Here is an 18702-nt window from a genome sequence, read left to right on the forward strand (position 1 = left end):
CAACATGAGGTGGAACCACTGGACAGCCATTTGAATGGTATAATGTCTCCTGCTTGAGCAGAGGGGTTGGATTAGATGACCTCCAAGGTCCCTTCCAACTCTGTCATTCAGTTAGAACTATGCCTTAAAGTCCTTACTTCACATCCCTTTGCAAACACAAGTGGTGCACTTAAGTCGATAAATCCATGCCTTTAATCAAGTGGGACTTAATTCGCAAGTTGTGTGTCTTGGCTGGAGTAATGTCTATGCTATTGGATCTGTAATACTGGACCTTCAGACTAACTGTTGTCCAGGATCTGGCGCACTATCTTCCAAGCTTTTGTCCTTCTATTGATTCTGGTAATCAAGGGGGGAAGCAACCTAGAACTAAGGAGAAACTTCTTAACAGTGAGAACAATTAGCCAGTGGAACCGCTTGCCTCCAGAAGTTATGGGTGCTGCATCACTGGAGGCTTTCAAGAAGGGACTGGACATCCATGTGTCTAGGGTTTTCCTGCCTTCTAGTCTAGTTGGACGAGAAGACCCCAAGATCCCTTCCAACTCTCTTTATTCTGCTCTATCATCCAAGTCATAACTGGGCATAAACTTCATCGGAGAGCTCTTCAAGTCCAAAGAATCCTCAACCCAACATTTGTCCTCCTGTAACATTAATTTTCTCAGGATGCCACCAAAGAGTTAACCAAGCAGCCCGTACCTCACACACATACCCATATCCAGATGCACATCTGTTAATAAAAACAACAGTTGGTTACTTTTACTGACATCCTATGATTTATAAGTCGGCTTGCAAGATTAATTTTTCTTTTGGTTTCAAAAGGAAGAAAAAAACTCAGCCTGTCATTTTTCACCCCGGAATCATATTGTCATTAGACATAATCTCCCTATTGTAAGGAGAAACCTGAACAAATAAATGGTTTTGCTAGCTGCTCTTTTCATTATTTTTTAATTCTTTCTGGCAGCATATTTCTTGAATAAATAGCTGGGGGGAGAGGGAGGTGTCGGGGGGAGCCCACCCCATTAATTATTATCATCTCCGCAGGAAAGCTTCAGAAGTTGCAGAATTTTTTTTGCTCTCTTATTTTATTTTTTATTCTTTTTTAACCTGAAAAAAAAAATATGGGAAAAGAGGTCCGTTTTCCAATTCTGAATTCTGGGACATTTCGGTGCTTTGTCAGCATAAACGATACTGACAACCTAAGACGGAGCTTCCTTAAATCTTCCAGGTCGCAGCATTAATATAGATTTAAGTTCTGTTTTCCTCTCACTATTTAAAGTTAAGCTGTCAGTCATCCTTCAAAGGGGACCCTGGAAGTGGGCGGAAGATACTTCCATGAAAATAGACTCGACGTTTATGTGGGTTTGGTGGCCAGAGGTACCACGGCAGGGAGAATCAAAAGTTAACCCACCAATTTCACAGATTATATTTTAACTCTGTGTGTGTGTGTTCTAATTTAGAATATGTCGTTCCAATAAATCCAAATAGATATTAATCAATATCCATAGATATCCCTAGAAGCTGAAGGATGTGAGAATTAACCTATGTGCAAGAATTGGCAAGAACCAGCCCAGATCAGCCCAGGAAGAAACAAGGAAAACAGTCAGTAGAGGCTCTCTGAACTCGGTGGTTTTCTTGCAGGCATTTCATGAGCCAGCTAGGTAACATCATCAGTGCTCGTGAGTGTGAATTGCTCCCTTGTTCACCTTACAGGACCTCTGAGCTTGGTTGGTTTCTTCCCTGTGTTTCATCACCGAAACCAGGTAGCATCATCAGTGCAGAATAGTCCTATCTCCATTTGGAAGAAGATTGATCCAAAGTCTGTTGGTTCAAAATGGCAGGAGGAAGGAGGGTTAAGATTCTAATCTTGGATCTGACATAAAGACAAAAAAATATATCTATCATCTATCCATCACTCTGTCTGTCTGTCTCCTATCTCTCTCTCTCTCTCTCTCACACACACACACACCTGTCTGTCTATCCACCCATTTACCTACCTACCTACTTACCTATCCATCGACCTACCTAATGACCCAATTAGGTAACAATATCAGTGCTAGTAAGTGTGACTTTCTCCCTGTTTATATACAGTAGCCCTGATTTCATCGTTAGCGTTGTTTTGCAGACATTTAATCACCCAACTAGATAACCTCATCAGCGCTAGAAGAGAGTGGGGTTTGCTCTCTGTTAATATACTAGCCTCTTAGGCTGCCAGGGTTAGTGGCAATGTTGGCGATGGTCCCTTGTTTAGACTGTGGTTTATTTTTCAATTTTCTGAGTTGGTAGTTCCTTGATTTAAGGTATGGTTTCCTGCTTGGTTGTTGGTCTACTTTTAACCTGGGTGTTAATCTCTGCTACTGGCCAAGAAGCACTTTGGCCTTTTTTTTGTTCCCTTCCAACATTTATAAAGGTAAAGGTTCCCCTTGCACACATGTGCTAGTTGTTTCCGGCTCTAGGGGCCAGTGCTCATCTCTGTTGCAAAGCCGAAGAGAGCCAATGGTGTCCGAAGACGTCTCCGTGGTTATGTGGTCCCTATTTTTCTACTTGCATTTTTTACATGCTTTTGAACTGCTAAGTTGGTAGAAGCTGGGACAAGTTAATAGGAGCTCAATCCGTTATGTGACGCTAGGGATTTGAACCGCCGAACGGCCGACCTTTCTGATCGACAAGCTCAGCGTCTTAGCCCCTGAGCCACCGCGCTCCCTTGTGTAACCCAACATATATAGGACATGTTTATTGTCACCTAGCCAACATCTAGGGCCTGTTTCTTATGGTGTGTCTAGCAGTGTCACGTCCTTGGTTTTTCTGCTGTCACCTGGTACTTGAGTTTGCAGAAGACTAAAATTGACAGATGCTCCTCTCCTGAAGTCTGACTTTGGAGTTTTTTGGGGGGGGAGAGAGAGACTTTACAAAAAAAAAATGGTCAGTTCAACGAAAGACAGGGTTGAGATGCACATAAAATATGCTGTCCAGGAAAACTGTGGGGAGAACTTCCATCGCTCAGAACCTGAGATCACCCGGTGAAGCTGAATAATGAGGCCTAGCCACCTTGAATCTCCGAAGAGGGGTGGTGTATAAATGACTGTATAAATCAAGGAATAATGGGGCATTCAGCACAGACAAACAGGAAGGAGCCGTCTTGACACCTGGTGGGCTATTAAACCCTGGAACCTGCCACCAGCCGATGAATTGATGGAGACCAGCATGGACAACTCCGAAAGGGAGATTCGTCCGTCGGTGGAGGACAAGGCTATGGATGTCAGTGGCTCGTAGTGACCCATACATTACTTCTAGTATCAAAGGTAATACGTCTCTTGGTGCCAGGAGCTTAGGAAAAAATATATATTTGTATGTCAGAGCCAGGTCCTTCAAACCAAGGGAAGGTGTTCCAGGCAAGGCCAGTGTCGGGTGCCTCTCGTTGTACCGTGGAAGTAAACTCACCCGCCAGCATCATTTTGGGATATTCAGAATATTTGAATGCTAAATCAACATGCGGTATTCTCGACTGTTGGACTCTGCTAGTTTGGTAATCTAATCCAGGCTGCTCAAGGATTTGTTTAGGAATGAATTTTCTTCGGGATGAGCGACCTACTGCAAGATAGCATTTAGTTACTCTAGTTCCACCACCACCACCAAAAAAACAAACAAACCTGTTTTAAAACAAGCTGCCAGAGAAAGATACAGGATTCCTAAATAATAAGTTGGAAAAAGGAGGAGGAGGAGTGAAGAAGAGGAGGAGGAAGGAGGAGGAGGAGGAGGAGAAGGAGAAGAAGAAGAAGAAGAAGAAGAAGAAGAAGAAGAAGAAGAAGAAGAAGAAGAAGAAGAAGAAGAAGAAGAAGAAGAAGAAGAAGAAGAAGAAGAAGAAGAAGAAGAAGAAGAAGAAGCTCTTATTGTATTTATCTGTCTAGAGACAATAAATCTGTTTTCTGCAGATTAAATACCGACTTCTCTTTTCGAAAAGCTTTGTTTCCTCAAACCTCTTATCAGGCGGAGTGTGGCACTAATCACACCTACAGAAACTTGTAATTTTCCTCAAGGAGGTGACACCGACAGAATTAAAAATGAAGGCGCCCCCCTCCCTCCCTCCTCCTCCTCCTGGAAAATCCAGTTCATTACAAATTAGCAGTGGTCTTAAGGAAGTGGAGGGCTGAGAGGTGTCAACCAGTGATAGGGGGAAAAGAAACCCACCATTTTCAACTGTCAGAGCCTGGGAGCCAAGCTAACCCTGGAACAAATTAATCACATATTGTCAAGGCAAAGTTGCATCAAATTAACACATCGGATTCCGGCATATTAATGTGAGAATGCTTTCACCTGATTATTACTGCAAGCCATTGCCACTCTCCGGCTGCAAAGATATAATTAAATTGCTAAATAGAACGCGCGTATTATATCTCCGTGCACATTTAGGGTGCAGGAGCTGAAAAGATCACAGCCCGGGAAGTGACAGATTCCATTTTGTGGGTTGAAAAAAACTTGATTCTCACTCTACTCGTCCCTTCCAATCACCTCCCCCCTTCCATCCCCTATTCCTCCCTCTTCTTCCCTCCTGGCCTTGTTGTTTTATTTACTTAAGAGTATCGGAGGATGAAATGAGAAAACTTAAAGTCACCAGCATTTGCAGACCCCACTCTCTTCCACTTAGATGAAATACACGTTTAATTTAACTGATTTGCTAGGCTGGATCTGTGAATCTGTAATTGCCCCAACCCAGAAGCTTGCCCGCTCTCTTCTTCTGGATTTCACTGAACAAATGAAGCACACACACACACAAAGAGAGAGAGAAAGAGAGAGAGAAAGAGAGAGAGAGCATGAGAGAGAGGGAGAGAGAGAAAGAGAGAGAGAGAGAGAGAGAGAGAGAGAGAGAGAGAGAGAGAGAGAGAGAAGCTTTGTTACCACATCATCACAAGCCTTTGAAGCAAAAGCACCTCGGTCCTCCTTCAAAGCATTGCCAATCCGAGCTAGAATGGAGACCCATAAGCCACAGCTCGAGGGAGCTCCCCCCCTATCCATCCTTCTCCTGGATGCTCTGGCCTTTTTAATGCGCTAGAAAGATCAGTGGCACAGAAGGTAATGATTCATTTATCAACGGGATCCAGTGAAGCACGGACTCTGGTTCCAGCTGCCCTTTTGCCCCGCCCTCTTTGGCGTAAGGTGCCCCCAACGCGTCCGTCAAAGTTAGATTTCTCACCCACTGCCCAAGGCTTCCTATTTGGGGGTTGCCTCGGCAGCCCAGTCGCAACTCCAAGGTCGGAGAGACTGGCTGAACTAGAAGGGAGGAGTCAAGCAGGGAATTAGTCTGGAATCTGTATGTAGCCACAAAAAGAGCAAGATCCGATCTCTCTTGAATGCCATTGAACCTTATCTAGTCTGGCCCAGGTACAAACTGCCAGCCTGAGAAGATTCTTGCAGACATGAGCAGTGAAATAGCTAGTTGGACTCTTCAGGGGTGAATCCGGTGGTCCGTGTTTGGCACCCCTTCAACAACTAACGTCTTGGGTCGGGGCACTCCAGCCATGGGGTCTCTTGTGTGGAAATCCAGTTTGTTTGATGGTCTTGGCAGCCTACACAACTGTTCTGACCCAAACCTGGTTCCAAGGAAACAAACACGAAACAGAGGTGACAGCAAAGCCTTTTAATGATCCTTTATGAATTCCGTTCCTTCCCGGTTAAAAGGCTGTTTCAAACTAATTGTCTCGGATAAGAACAAGCCTTGCCACGGTGGTGCAAGGCTGCCAAGAACAACTAGATAAAGTTGCCAAGAAATATTTCAAACACAAAGACAAACACAAACTAAGAGAGTCTGAACGTCCACAAGGCTTGTGTGCAAAAACGTCTTTGCTTCCTGCAAAGAACTCCTGTTTCTCAGCTGGCTTTTATCTCTTAAGCCTTACTCCCGAGTCGCCTGGGCTGCTGCAGCTGCTCTTTCCTTCCAGCAGCCCTGCGCACATGTGCACTGGGCACAGGCTCCTCGGGCTCCTCTTCCTCGCTGCTGCCAGCCCCCACAATCTCCAAAGACAGCACCCCACTCTCTGATGGTCCTGGCCCCATCCCTGCATCGCCCGCAGGCCCCTCATCTGAGTCCTCGCTCTCCGAGACCTCAGCTGTCCACACCTGTTGCCGGCGGACCCCAACACCTGCCAATCACCAGTCGGACATTGCGAAAAGTTGTCACGGAAAAAACCCAGGATCGGGGTGAGGATTAAGCCTTCATGATAGTGGTTTGAACACCAAGTATTAGCTCAAGGAGAATGAAAAGGAGGGCAGCCATTCCTAATGAGATATAGAATATAATTTTAATGAACATGCCGTTTGAAATAGATACCACGGAGCTTGAGGTGGGCGGGAGAAGGAGGGAGAAGGAGAAAGCGGCGGTCATTTAATTAGAACATGTTTAATTAGAATAAAAAATTTCCAAAAATACAATTTTATGTGACAGCCTAGTTAATCTTCTGCTTGAATCATATTGCGTTTTATTCAATTTAATTGATTTTAAGCTTGGTCTAATGTTATTATCCTTCACTTAATTATACATGGCTCAAAATCGTACCACGTTCATAAGTCAACATTCCCAATAGCCGAAGAAAAGGATTGAATTGTTTTATGAGCAGAAGGATAATAAAAAAAATAAAATCCAGGCCTGAGAAAGAAAAGGCCAGGCGCTCTCGGGGGGAGAAAATACATATTAGAGGATGCTGTTATTTTCTAAGACAAAGGACAAAAAACCCGATCTCCCCTGCAATCGTCATTTTATTTTCAGGAAACATTATCAGTTTTCTTTTTAGATTATTAATCTGTCGTACCTCCTGTAGGGCCAGAGTCTTGAGATATAAAAACTGAGATATTTGCACATGGACAAACCGGAGTTCCATGAAGTATCAGTTCGCGATCAATTGCCATGGGTTTATTTGAGGGTTAGAATTAGCATTTTCCAACGTGATTCTTCTCGGTCAATCTATATATATATCTAAATATCTTTATCTGTCTATCTATCTCTATCTATCTATCTATCTATCTATCTATCTATCTATCTATCTCTATATATATATGTATATATATACATATACACACAAAAGCGAAAGACCCCCTCACACATCATCACAAAATCTCCAGTATCGTGAAGCCTAGAAATTTGGCACATATGTTCCTCTTGGCTTTTGGGTGCTCACTAAGAAAGGATTTTTCAAAATGACCCTCAGAGCATTTAGAGTATTTCCTATATTATGATTATTAACACGCTCTGATGCTCAGGAGTTCTACTCCCTCTCCCCACCTGAAAAGAAATCTCTTCCAAATGCCAAACACAAGCAGAGGAGTTGCAGTTGCAGTTTCACAGCACCAAGCAGCTTCAGTAAAGAACAGTTAAGCTAAGCCACGCCCAGGCTCCTTGCTGTCTCCTTGCTCATACAGCAAATACTCTTTCAGTTTCCAAACAGCCCTCAACTCTCACACACTGACAGGACGCTAGCCAGATGAATACCGATGGATGCTGATAAGCAGAGGCTGAATTTTTCCCCCCTTATTTTCCTCCCCAAAAACTAAGCCCGACCACATAGTTCCGTAGCGAAGCATGGGTATCGAGCTAGTAGTACCAACTAGGTACTAGCCAAGTTGCTAGGTTGGAGATAATGGAAAGTTAATTGCAACGGTATGTGGAATTTTGGAGTCTTTGGTGCTCCTTAAACTTGGTGGCTTTCGTGGAGATGTTTCATTACCCAACTAGGTAACAACATCAGGCTAGAAAGGAGTGGGGTTTGTTCCCTATTTACATACAATATATCCTCATTCCCTTCCAGCGCTGATAATATTATCTAGTTGGGTAGCACAAGGTGAAATTGTTGGGTCCTTGGAGCTCTCTGAGCTTGGTGGTTTTCTTGCAGACGTTTCTTTGCCCAGCGAGGTAACAGCGTCAGTACTGGAAGGGAGTGGGATTTGCTCCCTATTTATATACAATATATATCCTCAGTCCCTTCCAGCATTGATGATGTTACCCAGTTGGGTAAAGGAACGTCTGAAAGAAAGCCACCAAGCTCAGAGAGCACCCACAATTCAACCCAGAGCTGCAAGCACCCTCTTCGCTTTACGTGGTATAATCATTAACGGGGATATTAGGAGGAAGGGTGTGGAAGTGCAAAAGAGGCAGGAAGGAGGAATTTCAGAAGAAAACACGAGTGTGGGAATGGCTCCTGAAGCCAGTGCAGAATCTGCATTGCCATTGGCTAGGAAATTATTCCTCAAAACTCGCTTTGTCTGCCGACACCTTAGAACATCTGGGCTGTAATTGAAAAATACCATGGAGAGGCAGAGGGAAGATGCTGCGTGAAGGCACCGCTGTAGAATACCAAAATTAAACGCACAGGAGGGGGAGAGGGGGCTTTTATTTACACAGCATTTAAATATTCATACTCTGTTATGCTTTGCATCACAGGAAATTACTGGGTTAAAATTTTATGATGGGTGACAGCCCCAATGAGATAAATTAAGTGAGAACATTAATGGGATTTTCCTGTCTGGTGGAAAAAACGACAGCAATCCAGCTGAATTTTGTTTGATCTGCTCAGTCTAGTCGAGCCAAACCAGATTAAACCCACGGTGGCTTTGTGCAAAATGCCATCACCCTAAATCTTTTGCATTATAAACCTAAATCTTTTGCATTATAAACTTCGGAGTCTGTTGGTCATTGTTGCTTCGCAAGAAAACAGAGCCGGCTCTCCCTCTGACTTCTACTTTGGGAAAAAAAACAAATCTTTCCAATCAAACTCTAAAATTGGTAAGAGATGAAATGCGGCTGTTTAAAAAACAACACTTCGTTAAATATATAAAAATAGTTGTCTGTATGATCTACCTCCTGCTTGGAAAAAAATGGCTGACCTCCATATTTGAAAGTAATTGAAAACCAGCATAGAATTTCATTCTGTTTTTATTTTAGTCCCACTCAGGTTTCTTAGGAGTCAATATCAATGGCTCGTGGGAGTTTCTACACCATGAAACTGCACCATGAAAGCTCAGGTCCTTAGTGTTTTCTGTGCTTGGTTTTTTTGTACACTGATGGCATTATCTAGTTGGGTCATGAAACGTCTGCCAAAAAAACAACCAAGCTCAGAGCTACTCTATGTAAACAGGGAGCAATTCACACTCACTGTCACTGATGATGTTACCTAGTTGGGTCATGAAGCGTGTGCAAGAAAAACACTGAGCTGAGACAGCCCCAAGGATATCCCTCATATCGATCCTGAACTAACAAACATTCTTGTCTATCTGTTAAAAAAAAATGCATGCATGAAGTATGTCTCCCTTTTAAAGAGAAAAACATGGGAGACAATTTTTGGGGTCTTGTGAAAGTAAGAATCATGTGACGTTATGTTTTTGGGAGAAGATTTGGGAAAGAGGAAAAAAAAAAACCAAAACCCTCCCCTCCGTTTATTTCTGTTTTCCCTAATGTTTTATCTTGTTTGTTAGGAGGTGTGAGTCAATGGCTTGAATTAATTCTAATTACTAGAGAGGCATATCCTGATTGAGCAAATAAAATAGTATGCTCATTTGGGCCAAGGCCATCTAATTAAATGCTAACTTTGGATAAGCTGGATGTGCGTGAAAGATTAATTTTTAAGAGGGTTTTTATGACTCACTAAATAACGATTCGGTTAAAAATCTTTCGCATTATATATCATTAGGCCATCTAATCTTAAAGTGTTATAACATTAAGTCACCCAACTCCATTGTAAAGGAAGATGTGGTAAATCATGTTTATTAACAAATTAATCATATTTTTTCCCCCGCCAGCAAGTAAGTGTATCTGCTATATTTGGTTCTCTGCTGAGAATTAAACCGAGGCTTCACTGGGAGGTTTCAAATGGATTTTGGTGCCACAAATGGAAAACGGGGGGATTGGATTATAAATTGGAATGCTCACTTTGAAATCCAAGGTTCAAAAGCTTTGGACCCATTCAGTGGTTATCTCTGAACTGTCATTTTTAATATCGCGGCAAAAGAAAATTATTAAATGCACAGGGCGCAGTTGTCCTGCAGGAATTTGATTAATTCATTTTAATGTTCATTAAACTTTCAATTCAATTAAACGGAAAGAGGATTGAGTTCCTGTGTCTTTGTCCCGGCTTTTGCCGGCTTTTTGGAGCGTGGCCCCAGTATGACTCCAAAGATCAGTGAGTGGCCCTGGGTTTTAATAATAACAGCAACAACAACAACAACAACAACAACAACAACAACAACAACAACAACAACAACAAAGCATATTTTAAAATCTGGTTGGCTTGCTGCAGTTTGGAGTTCTCAGCCGGATGTAATTGAGATGAAGAGAGACGAAGGAGGGATGGAATTTGCCAACTTAACCTATCGGCTATTTTGGGTGTCTCTCTCTTCCAAAGGATTGAATTGTGTAAATAATCTTTGGGGTGGAGCATCGAATTGGCACCGGCCCCGGAGACGAATTCCTGGGTAAGGCCACACTTGGCATATTGCATCCAGTTAAATCAAAAAGATGTTGAGGCTCTAGAAAAAGTGCAGAGAAGAGCAACCAGGATGATGAGGGGACTGGAGGATAAAACATACGAAGAATGGTTGCTGGAACTGGGTATGTCTAGTCTGATGAAAAGAAGGATTAAGGGAGACACGATAGCAGTCTTCCAATATCTCAGGGGCTGCCCCAAAGAAGAGGGAGTCAAGCTATTCTCCAAAACCCCTGAAGGCAGGACAAGAAGCAACAGATGGAAACTGATCAAGGAGAGAAGCAACCTAGAACTAAGGAGGAATTTCCTGACAGTGAGAACAATTAATCAGTGGAACGACTTGACTCCAGAAGTTGTAAATGCTCCAACACCGGAAGTTTTTAAAAAGATGTTGGATAACCATTTGTCTGAAGTAGCCGTAGGGTTTCCTGCCTACGCAGGGGGTTGGACTAGATGGCCTCCGAGGTCCCTTCCCGCTTTGTTACTCTGTTGTTCAGTGCAATTTTGATGCAGTGGGGGGCTCTGCTTCCCCTTTCGACTCCTCCCTTCGCAACTATCTACACATCCCTCCCCCAGCCTGTGTTGCATTCTCAAGAGAACGTTTGTGTGTTTGTGCGTGTTGTTTATAAAAAAGGAAATACAAATGTTTTGCCCACCCTGCGATCCATTTGGTTTATGCACATCAGCAATTCAGGCAGACTTCGCTCCCCATCCTCTTCATCTTCCCGGGAAAAGATTAATGATGATAAAGCAGCGAAGGCCCAATTCTTTTTCTTTTCTTTTTTTTTCTTTTTTATTTCAGCCTCCCAACATTAGAATGATATAAATAAGACTCATAAATCCACCCTTCCCTCTCAACTGTATTCCCCAAGGCACCCCCAGACAGAAGACAGGGGTAGTAGCTTCGTAGGACTTAGAAGAGACTGGTGGGAGATTAAACTCCTTCTAAGCAGCAGACTTACAGAATAACAGAGTTGGAAGGGACCTCGGAGGTCATCTAGCCCAACCCCCTGCTCAAGCAGGAGACCTTCTATACCATCCCAAGCAAATGTCTATCCTGTCTCCTCTTAAAAACCTCCATGAATGGATCGCCCATAACTTCTGAAGGCAAGCGATTCCACCAATTAATTGTTCTCCTTAGTTCTAGGTTGGATCTTCCATCCTTGATAATCTTCCATCCATTCCTTATTGTCCTGCCTTCAGGCTGCTTTGGAGAATAAGTTGACCCCCCTCTTCTCTGTGGCAGCCCCTCAACTATTAGAAGACTGCTACCACGTTACCCCGAGCCCTTCGCTTCCTTAGACCAGCCTAACATGGAACCTAGAGTTGGGAGGGGTCTTGGAGATCTTCTAGTCCACCCCCCCTGCTGAAACAAGAGACTCTCTAAGGTTTGCAACCAGCTTCTCCCCAGCCTCCCCTTAGAAACCCTCCGGTGATGGAGTACCCACAACTCCCTTTATTCTTGATTTATTTCTCCTGTTTTAACATTTCTTTCCCACCGTCAGAAATACGCTGACCCTGTATCGCCTTGATTCACTCCCGGAATGAAAAGCAGAGTATTGGGATCAAGAGGCTGCTTAGAGAAATTCTTTTTTTTTTTGTTCCTCGGGACACCCCAAACGCTTAGGAATCGAGCGTCGTTGGAAATCCTTGCACGCCTGCACTCCAGCCCACGGCAGCAAATGTTCAGCAGAGCAGATAAAAGCAGCTCGTATTCCTTTTTATTTGCCAGCTTGTTCCTTTGTTTAAAATTGGGTTGTTGTTTTTTTTAAAAAAAGGCTAGCATTAAAGAGTAAAGGAACGAGGGGAAAAGAAAACCCACCTCGATGCAGCCTCCAGGAGAAAAAAAAGAAAACCCAATGCCATAATATACGAGACAATAATTAAATTAGTAGCACTATTTTTTTTTTAGTCTCGTAGTAAAAAGTACCAACAACTACTACAAAATAACATCTGAAGTTTTGCCAGCAGCCCGCTAAAAAAAAAAAAAAAAGCAAAAATCGACGAAGAGCTGATAAAATACATGGATGTGTACCAACATTTGGCTGCAAAAAAAAAAAAAAATTAGTTTCCAATGCTGGGTTTTAGGTCTTACAAATTTTCACTTCTTTCTTTGTTTCGCCCTGCCTTATAAAGCAACTTTCTGGCTTTGATCAGAAAATAAAGCTTGATTTGGAAGAAACATCGAGGGCCTGAAATCCGATGTCCCTTATCTGGAAATATTTTGGAGAATAGCAAATGCTCTCAGCCACGTTCAGCATCCTTTTCTCCAGAGCTAGCAGGAAAAAAAACACAAAGGCAGCTAGTCCTCAACTTACAATGGTTCATTTAGTGACCATTCCAAGTTATAACGGTCCTGGAAAAAAAGTGACTTATGACTGTTTTTCCACCCTTACGACCGTTGAAGCAGCCCTGCAGTCACCTGATCGAAAATTCAGATGTTTTGACAACTGACTCACATCTTATGGAGTCCCATGACTCCTTTTTTGCAACCTTCTGTCAAGCCAAATCCGTGGGGAAGCCAGGTTCACTTAATATATATCAAAGTTCAGAGTGTATGTTTTTCTTAAAGGCAACTTTCCAAACTAAAGATGGGGAAATTCTATATAGGATGCATATGGCAGCTCTAAAACAGATCGTGCCGACATGTTCGCTCCTAATAAATCTTTTGAAGTTTTTTGATTGAATTAGGGCAACGGCCGGAATCCCGACAGCATAATTTACTTCCTAACTTGGTCCCCTCTGGATGTTTTAGCTTCAACTCCCCATCATTCTTAGATGGCAATTTTGGAAATTGGAGCCCCTCACCCCCATGTCTAAAAAGGTAGAGGACTGGGCAGAAGTTACCCTCTCTGCTCATTTAGGAACGTAATAAAGATTGGCTTTATTTTGATGTATTAACCCAGCCTGGCGTGAGAAGCATCTCTCTTGCCTAAAGGCGAAGCGCTCAGGTCTACCTTGACCTCTCTTCTTCCAACAGGGCCACATTGGCACAACCGCAACAAAAATCATTGACGTCTACCTCCCACTCCACACCAACCAGGACAAGTTGCAACCCATGACTGTGGTGACGATTGCCAACGCCAAGGTGCAGGACCTGATCGGACTCATCTGCTGGCAATACACGAGCGAAGGACGGGAACCCAAGTTGAAGTAGGTCCCTTCAGGGGTCATCTTCTCTTTCTCTCTCTCCCTCCTTCCCTCCCTCCCTCTTCTCTCCCTCCCTCCCCCTCTTGTTCTCTCACTCCCTCACTCCTTCCCTCCCCTCTCTCCCTCTCTCTCTATCTCTCTCTTTCCATGGAACATTTTTTGCATAAGGAGATTGATTTTGACAGGTAAGTATGTAGGTAGATAAGTTGAAAATATGGGTAGATGGAGACACAGATAGACAGCCATGATGGATAGATGAATAGAAATTGATAGATGGATGGATGGATGGATAGATAGATAGATAGATAGATAGATAGATAGATATAGACAAATTAGATAGATAGATAGATAGATAGATAGATAGATAGATAGATAGATAGATAGATGTAAGATAGATAGATAGATAGATAGATAGATAGATAGATAGATAGATAGATAGATAGATAGATAGATAGATAGATAGATAGATAGATGATAGATAGATAGATAGATAGATAGATAGATAGATAGATAGATAGATAGACAGATGAGATAGATAGATAGATAGATAGATAGATAGATAGATAGATAGATAGATAGATAGATAGATAGATAATTAGATGATAGATAGATAGATAGATAGATAGATAGATAGATAGATAGATAGATAGATAGATAGATAGATAGATAGATAGATAGATAGATAGATAGATAGATAGATAGATAGATAGATACTAAGAGAAATGGGATGGATGGATGGATGGATGGATGGACGGACGGACAGACATAATGATGGATATATGAATAGAAAGATATGTTGATACATAAGATAGCATGGATGGATGGAGGGATGGATGATGGGTGACTATGGATAGATAAGTGGGTAGATAAATACGTTGTGTATAGATAAGATAGATAAATGGATGATAGATAGATAGATAGATAGATAGATAGATAGATAGATAGATAAGACGGACAGGCAGACAGATAGACAGAAACGACATACTCCTTCTGAAAAACCTTGCCAAGAAAACTGTAGGGACTTGTCCAGAGTGTAAGGCAGCTGCCACAGAGAGTCTCTGAGTCTCTGAGAATCAGACACGATTGAACAGAAAAATACACACACACACACACACACACACACACACCAGATAAGTCTCACCACAACACTTCCCCATTTATCAATATTTCCTTCCAAGCTCTGCGTACATCTATATCTATTTCTCTTTCAATTAAATTACCGGGTACTGTGTAATGACAAGCCTCTGAAGCCCGGTGTTGTATAAATGAATCATCATTTCGAGATGCGGTCCCCTTTTTGGGGGGATGGAGCGGTGGGGGGGGGGGAGAGAGGAGGTGTCTTGTTTGTTTGTTTTTAAAAAAGACAAATCACTTCCCCGTGCGTCGTGTCACATACACAGGTAGCGTTTTCACCCCCTGAGGGTTGGAGCCCCTTTTCCTGACAGGTGGGAGTGAAACAGCCGCCTCCTTTCCCTAAATCCCCACGTAGCGAGGAGCGTGCGTCTCCTTCCTCAGCTGCTCAAATCTGAAGAACTTGACCCCCGAGATTTCTTCTCTGGCCTGCCTGATTCCCGCTTGCTTATATTTCGCCTGCCTTTTAATCGGCTTGGAGAACTTCTCGGCAAAGCAACTACATCTTTGCAAGAGTCCCACCCAGAGGTGGGCTGCTACTGGTTTGCACCGGTTCTCCCGAACCGTATGTTCATTTTCTGAGTAGTTCAGAGAAGCGTTTGTTGGAAGAAAGCATTTCCCACTTTACAGGCCTAATCCCGTAAGGAAGGAAAGATTCTCGTGTGAACAGTGAGCAGAATGGTTTAGCTTTCTATGACAGCTGTCAGTCATTGATCTTCAGAAGGGATTCCCCCATTTCTAATCTTAACGGTTGGTATTTAGGGCCGCTTTTTGCAAGCAAAGAAGCCTTTTGTAGTTTTGTACAGGTAATCCTTGATTTACAGCAGTTCATTTAGAGACCATTCAAAGTTATAATGGCGCTGAAAACAGTGACTTGAGGAAAGCCTCTGCAGCCCGAAAAATAGGACCGTTTCGTCACTTCCGGTATTTCCGGAAATACAGGAAGTGACAAAACGGTCCTATTTTTCGGGCTGCAGAGGCTTTCCTCAAGCCCCTGGGAGGCTGAAAAAGTCCTCAAACAGGCCAAAAATCAGCTGTGAGGCACACGCGTGTGCAGTGAGGTAAGCTTGCCTGCGGCTCGCGTGCCGGCCAAATGGCTCCGCGTGCCACCTGTGGCACTTGTGCCATAGGTTTGGCATCACGGGTATAGGGTCTGCCATGAAATGTCTGCAAGAAAAACCCCCAAGCGTGAAGAACACCAAGGACCCCATGGCCGCGTGAAAACCATAAAGTCACCAATGCCGTTTTAACTTGGAGCACTCATTAAACGAACGGTCGTTAGTCAAGGGGTAGTTGTATTCCAAGACCCTGCACTTTCTGGTTACCTGTCCACTGAAGAGACACCACAAGCTAGAGAAACTTGAGAGGGGTTGTTATTATCTCTCTCTAACATACAATAAATGACAGCTTAAGGATGAATTATCTGGGATATGCACGCCTGGTGGTGAACTAAGTTACCCACCCAAGTTATGCGAATTAATTGGGGAAAATAGCAAATCAGAGAGTCGGCAAAATAATTCACTGTCACATCCAATCAATAAACTTTGTAAATCAACTCGCTTAATGCTCCTTTCCAAAAATGATCCATATAGATCAAGCGGCCAATTAAACAATTAACATGCGCCTGACTATTAATTAATTTCCGCATCAGTCAGACAGACAGAGAAAACTTCAACTTGGACTTGTCAAACTGAACAAGGGAGAAGGGGAATTCGAGTTCACCAGGGGATTAAAAATTCTGCCACCTAAACCAGGGGTCTCCAACCTTGGCAACTTTGAAGACTTGTGGACTTCAACTCTTTGCTGGCTGAGGAATTCTGGGAGTTGAAGTCCACAAGTCTTAAAGTTGCCAAGGTTGGAGACCCCTGACCTAACCAACCTGACAACGGTCGCCTCTTCTGTATTCCCCAATATTCGAAGCGTTTTGTTTTGTCTTGAAGATTAAAATAATCTATTTGGTAAACATCTATGGGGAATCACAATCATTGATTCATAAACATGGATTTGGAATTTCTTTCTTTTTTTCCGTGGGCCTCCCAACTTCTCTTTCTCCCGGTTCCTTCCAGCGACAACGTCAGTGTTTACTGCCTCCATATTGCCGAAGACGATGGGGAAGTTGACACGGATTTCCCACCCTTGGATTGCAATGAACCCATTCACAAGTTCGGCTTCAGTACTCTGGCCTTGGTCGAGAAGTATTCATCGCCAGGCTTGGTGGCCAAGCAGTCTCTCTTTGTCCGAATGTAAGTCTCTTCCTTCTCGTATTGATTGATTGATTAACTGACCGCTATAAGATTTTGAGATTATATAATAAGAATAGGATGCTATGTTCTTCTTGTGCACAAGGTCGTGCAGGAACAATAATGAAAGACCAATGCAAGGATGCTCCTCAGAGTACTGAAGAAACGTGGTTGCGCAACGCAATGTATTTGGCATCCAAGCCTTTGTCGGGGGTTTTAGCTTGCAATCATCCCCTTACAAGCCTGGGAAATTTATATGTGAAATCAGCTCTTTTCTGTTCCTTTTCTCTGACTTTACTTCATCGTTCAGATGTTTGTGAGATGGACAGCTATGTGAGGAAAGGAAAGGCAAGGCAAGGCATGGATATGGGCCAGGAAGTATGTTTCTGAAGACAGTTTCAATAGCAATAGCGATAGCACTTAGACTTATATACCACTTTATAGTGCTTTCCAGCCCTTTCTAAGCGGTTTACAGAGTCAGCCTCTGGCCCTCAACAATTTAGGTCCTCATTTTATCCACTTCGGAAGGATGGAAGGCTGAGTCAACATTGAGCCTGATGGGATTCGATCTGCCAAATTGTAGGCAGCTGGTTGCAGCAGAAGTAGCTTGCAGTACTGCACTCTAACCACTGCGCGACAGAGGCTCCTGTAATGCAGATACACACCCATCACCTCCAGCCCTGTGGCCACTAAGAATCCCAGAAGCTAAAAATCCGGCATATTAGAGCATACCACATTACATCAGATCCATAGGAGAGGAGCCGGCTAAGCTGGAAGGCAGAGTTAAACATGTCATCAGTTTGGAATCATTGTGTTGCCACCAGAGCCCCAAATCCATCCGTGTGAATTCCATTGAGCCTGGCACCGGTTTAATTTTGACCACTCGTTGAGCAGAATTCTTATCTCCGGATAGCAATAGCAAATTCTTTGCTTTGAACTCTACAAATACTCCTGGCTGTTTGCCGCCCGAGAAGATCCTCGTCTTCGGTTCTTAGCAACGTACAGAGAATTTTTTTTAAAAAACAAAACAAAACATGGTAGCACAGGGTTAGCAGGCAGAGGTGAAGGAGGCAGCTAGACTTCGCCCACTCGGAAGATCGCGCCCAAATCACCGTTCCAGCATCACCGCCATCGTTGGCGTCTACTCGCCGCCGGTGGTTGAAAGAGGCCCATCTCCGAGCCTTTCAATAGGTTGAACTGAGCGCCGAACTTCTTTGCCCGTTATGGAGAGTGTTAAATAATTGAGTTTGATTAGGAAAAGGCACCTCATTATCCCCCACCTACCCCCACCTGTGCCCAGCTGGTAGGGGAGGGTGGAAATGAAGCTATTAGCTGTCTCTCTGTCTGGCATCGCCAAGCGCTGAAATACATCTGTGTCTTATTTTCTCTTTTGGCACCATCACTCGAGAGAGCTAAGCAGGCGTGACCGGATTTGGCAAGTCCCAAGGACTCTGGCAAAGTTATGCAAGGAGAAGACAGAGGGCGGCCATCCCAGCTTTGAACGAGGCCATCCGTCTCCCCAGAGCCGATGGCTTTTGAAAAGGCCCGCCAGGCTCAAAAAGGAAGGCCTCCTTGCCCGAGCTTGGGGGGGGGGGGCAGGTCTACTTCTCCCCCTCTCCCCATTTCATCTGTGGGGAGGAGGTGGGATTTTTCTCCCCAAGGGGAGCCCTGGAGAGAGGCTCCTCCCAAGAGGAGATACCAAGCTTTAGCCGGATATCTAC

At 43.6% G+C, this 18702-nt stretch overlaps 1 protein-coding gene across 5 annotated transcripts in view; it reads left to right on the forward strand.

The window, feature by feature from the left end:
* MAPKAP1 (MAPK associated protein 1) overlaps window positions 1-18702 on the forward strand; it is an 85444-nt gene that overhangs the window by 20873 nt on the left and 45869 nt on the right. For all 5 annotated transcript variants that reach the window (XM_087944288.1, XM_087944287.1, XM_087944285.1 and 2 more), the window contains 2 exons: window positions 13441-13613; window positions 16808-16984. In XM_087944288.1, coding sequence (XP_087800414.1) covers window positions 13441-13613; window positions 16808-16984 — 350 coding nt within the window. The remainder of the gene's footprint in view (window positions 1-13440; window positions 13614-16807; window positions 16985-18702) is intronic.

Source organism: Notechis scutatus, chromosome 15, assembly GCF_049901735.1.
Source record: "Notechis scutatus isolate UNSWTSFEM ecotype Mainland chromosome 15, rNotScu1.2, whole genome shotgun sequence".
NCBI classification, from domain to species: domain Eukaryota; kingdom Metazoa; phylum Chordata; class Lepidosauria; order Squamata; family Elapidae; genus Notechis; species Notechis scutatus.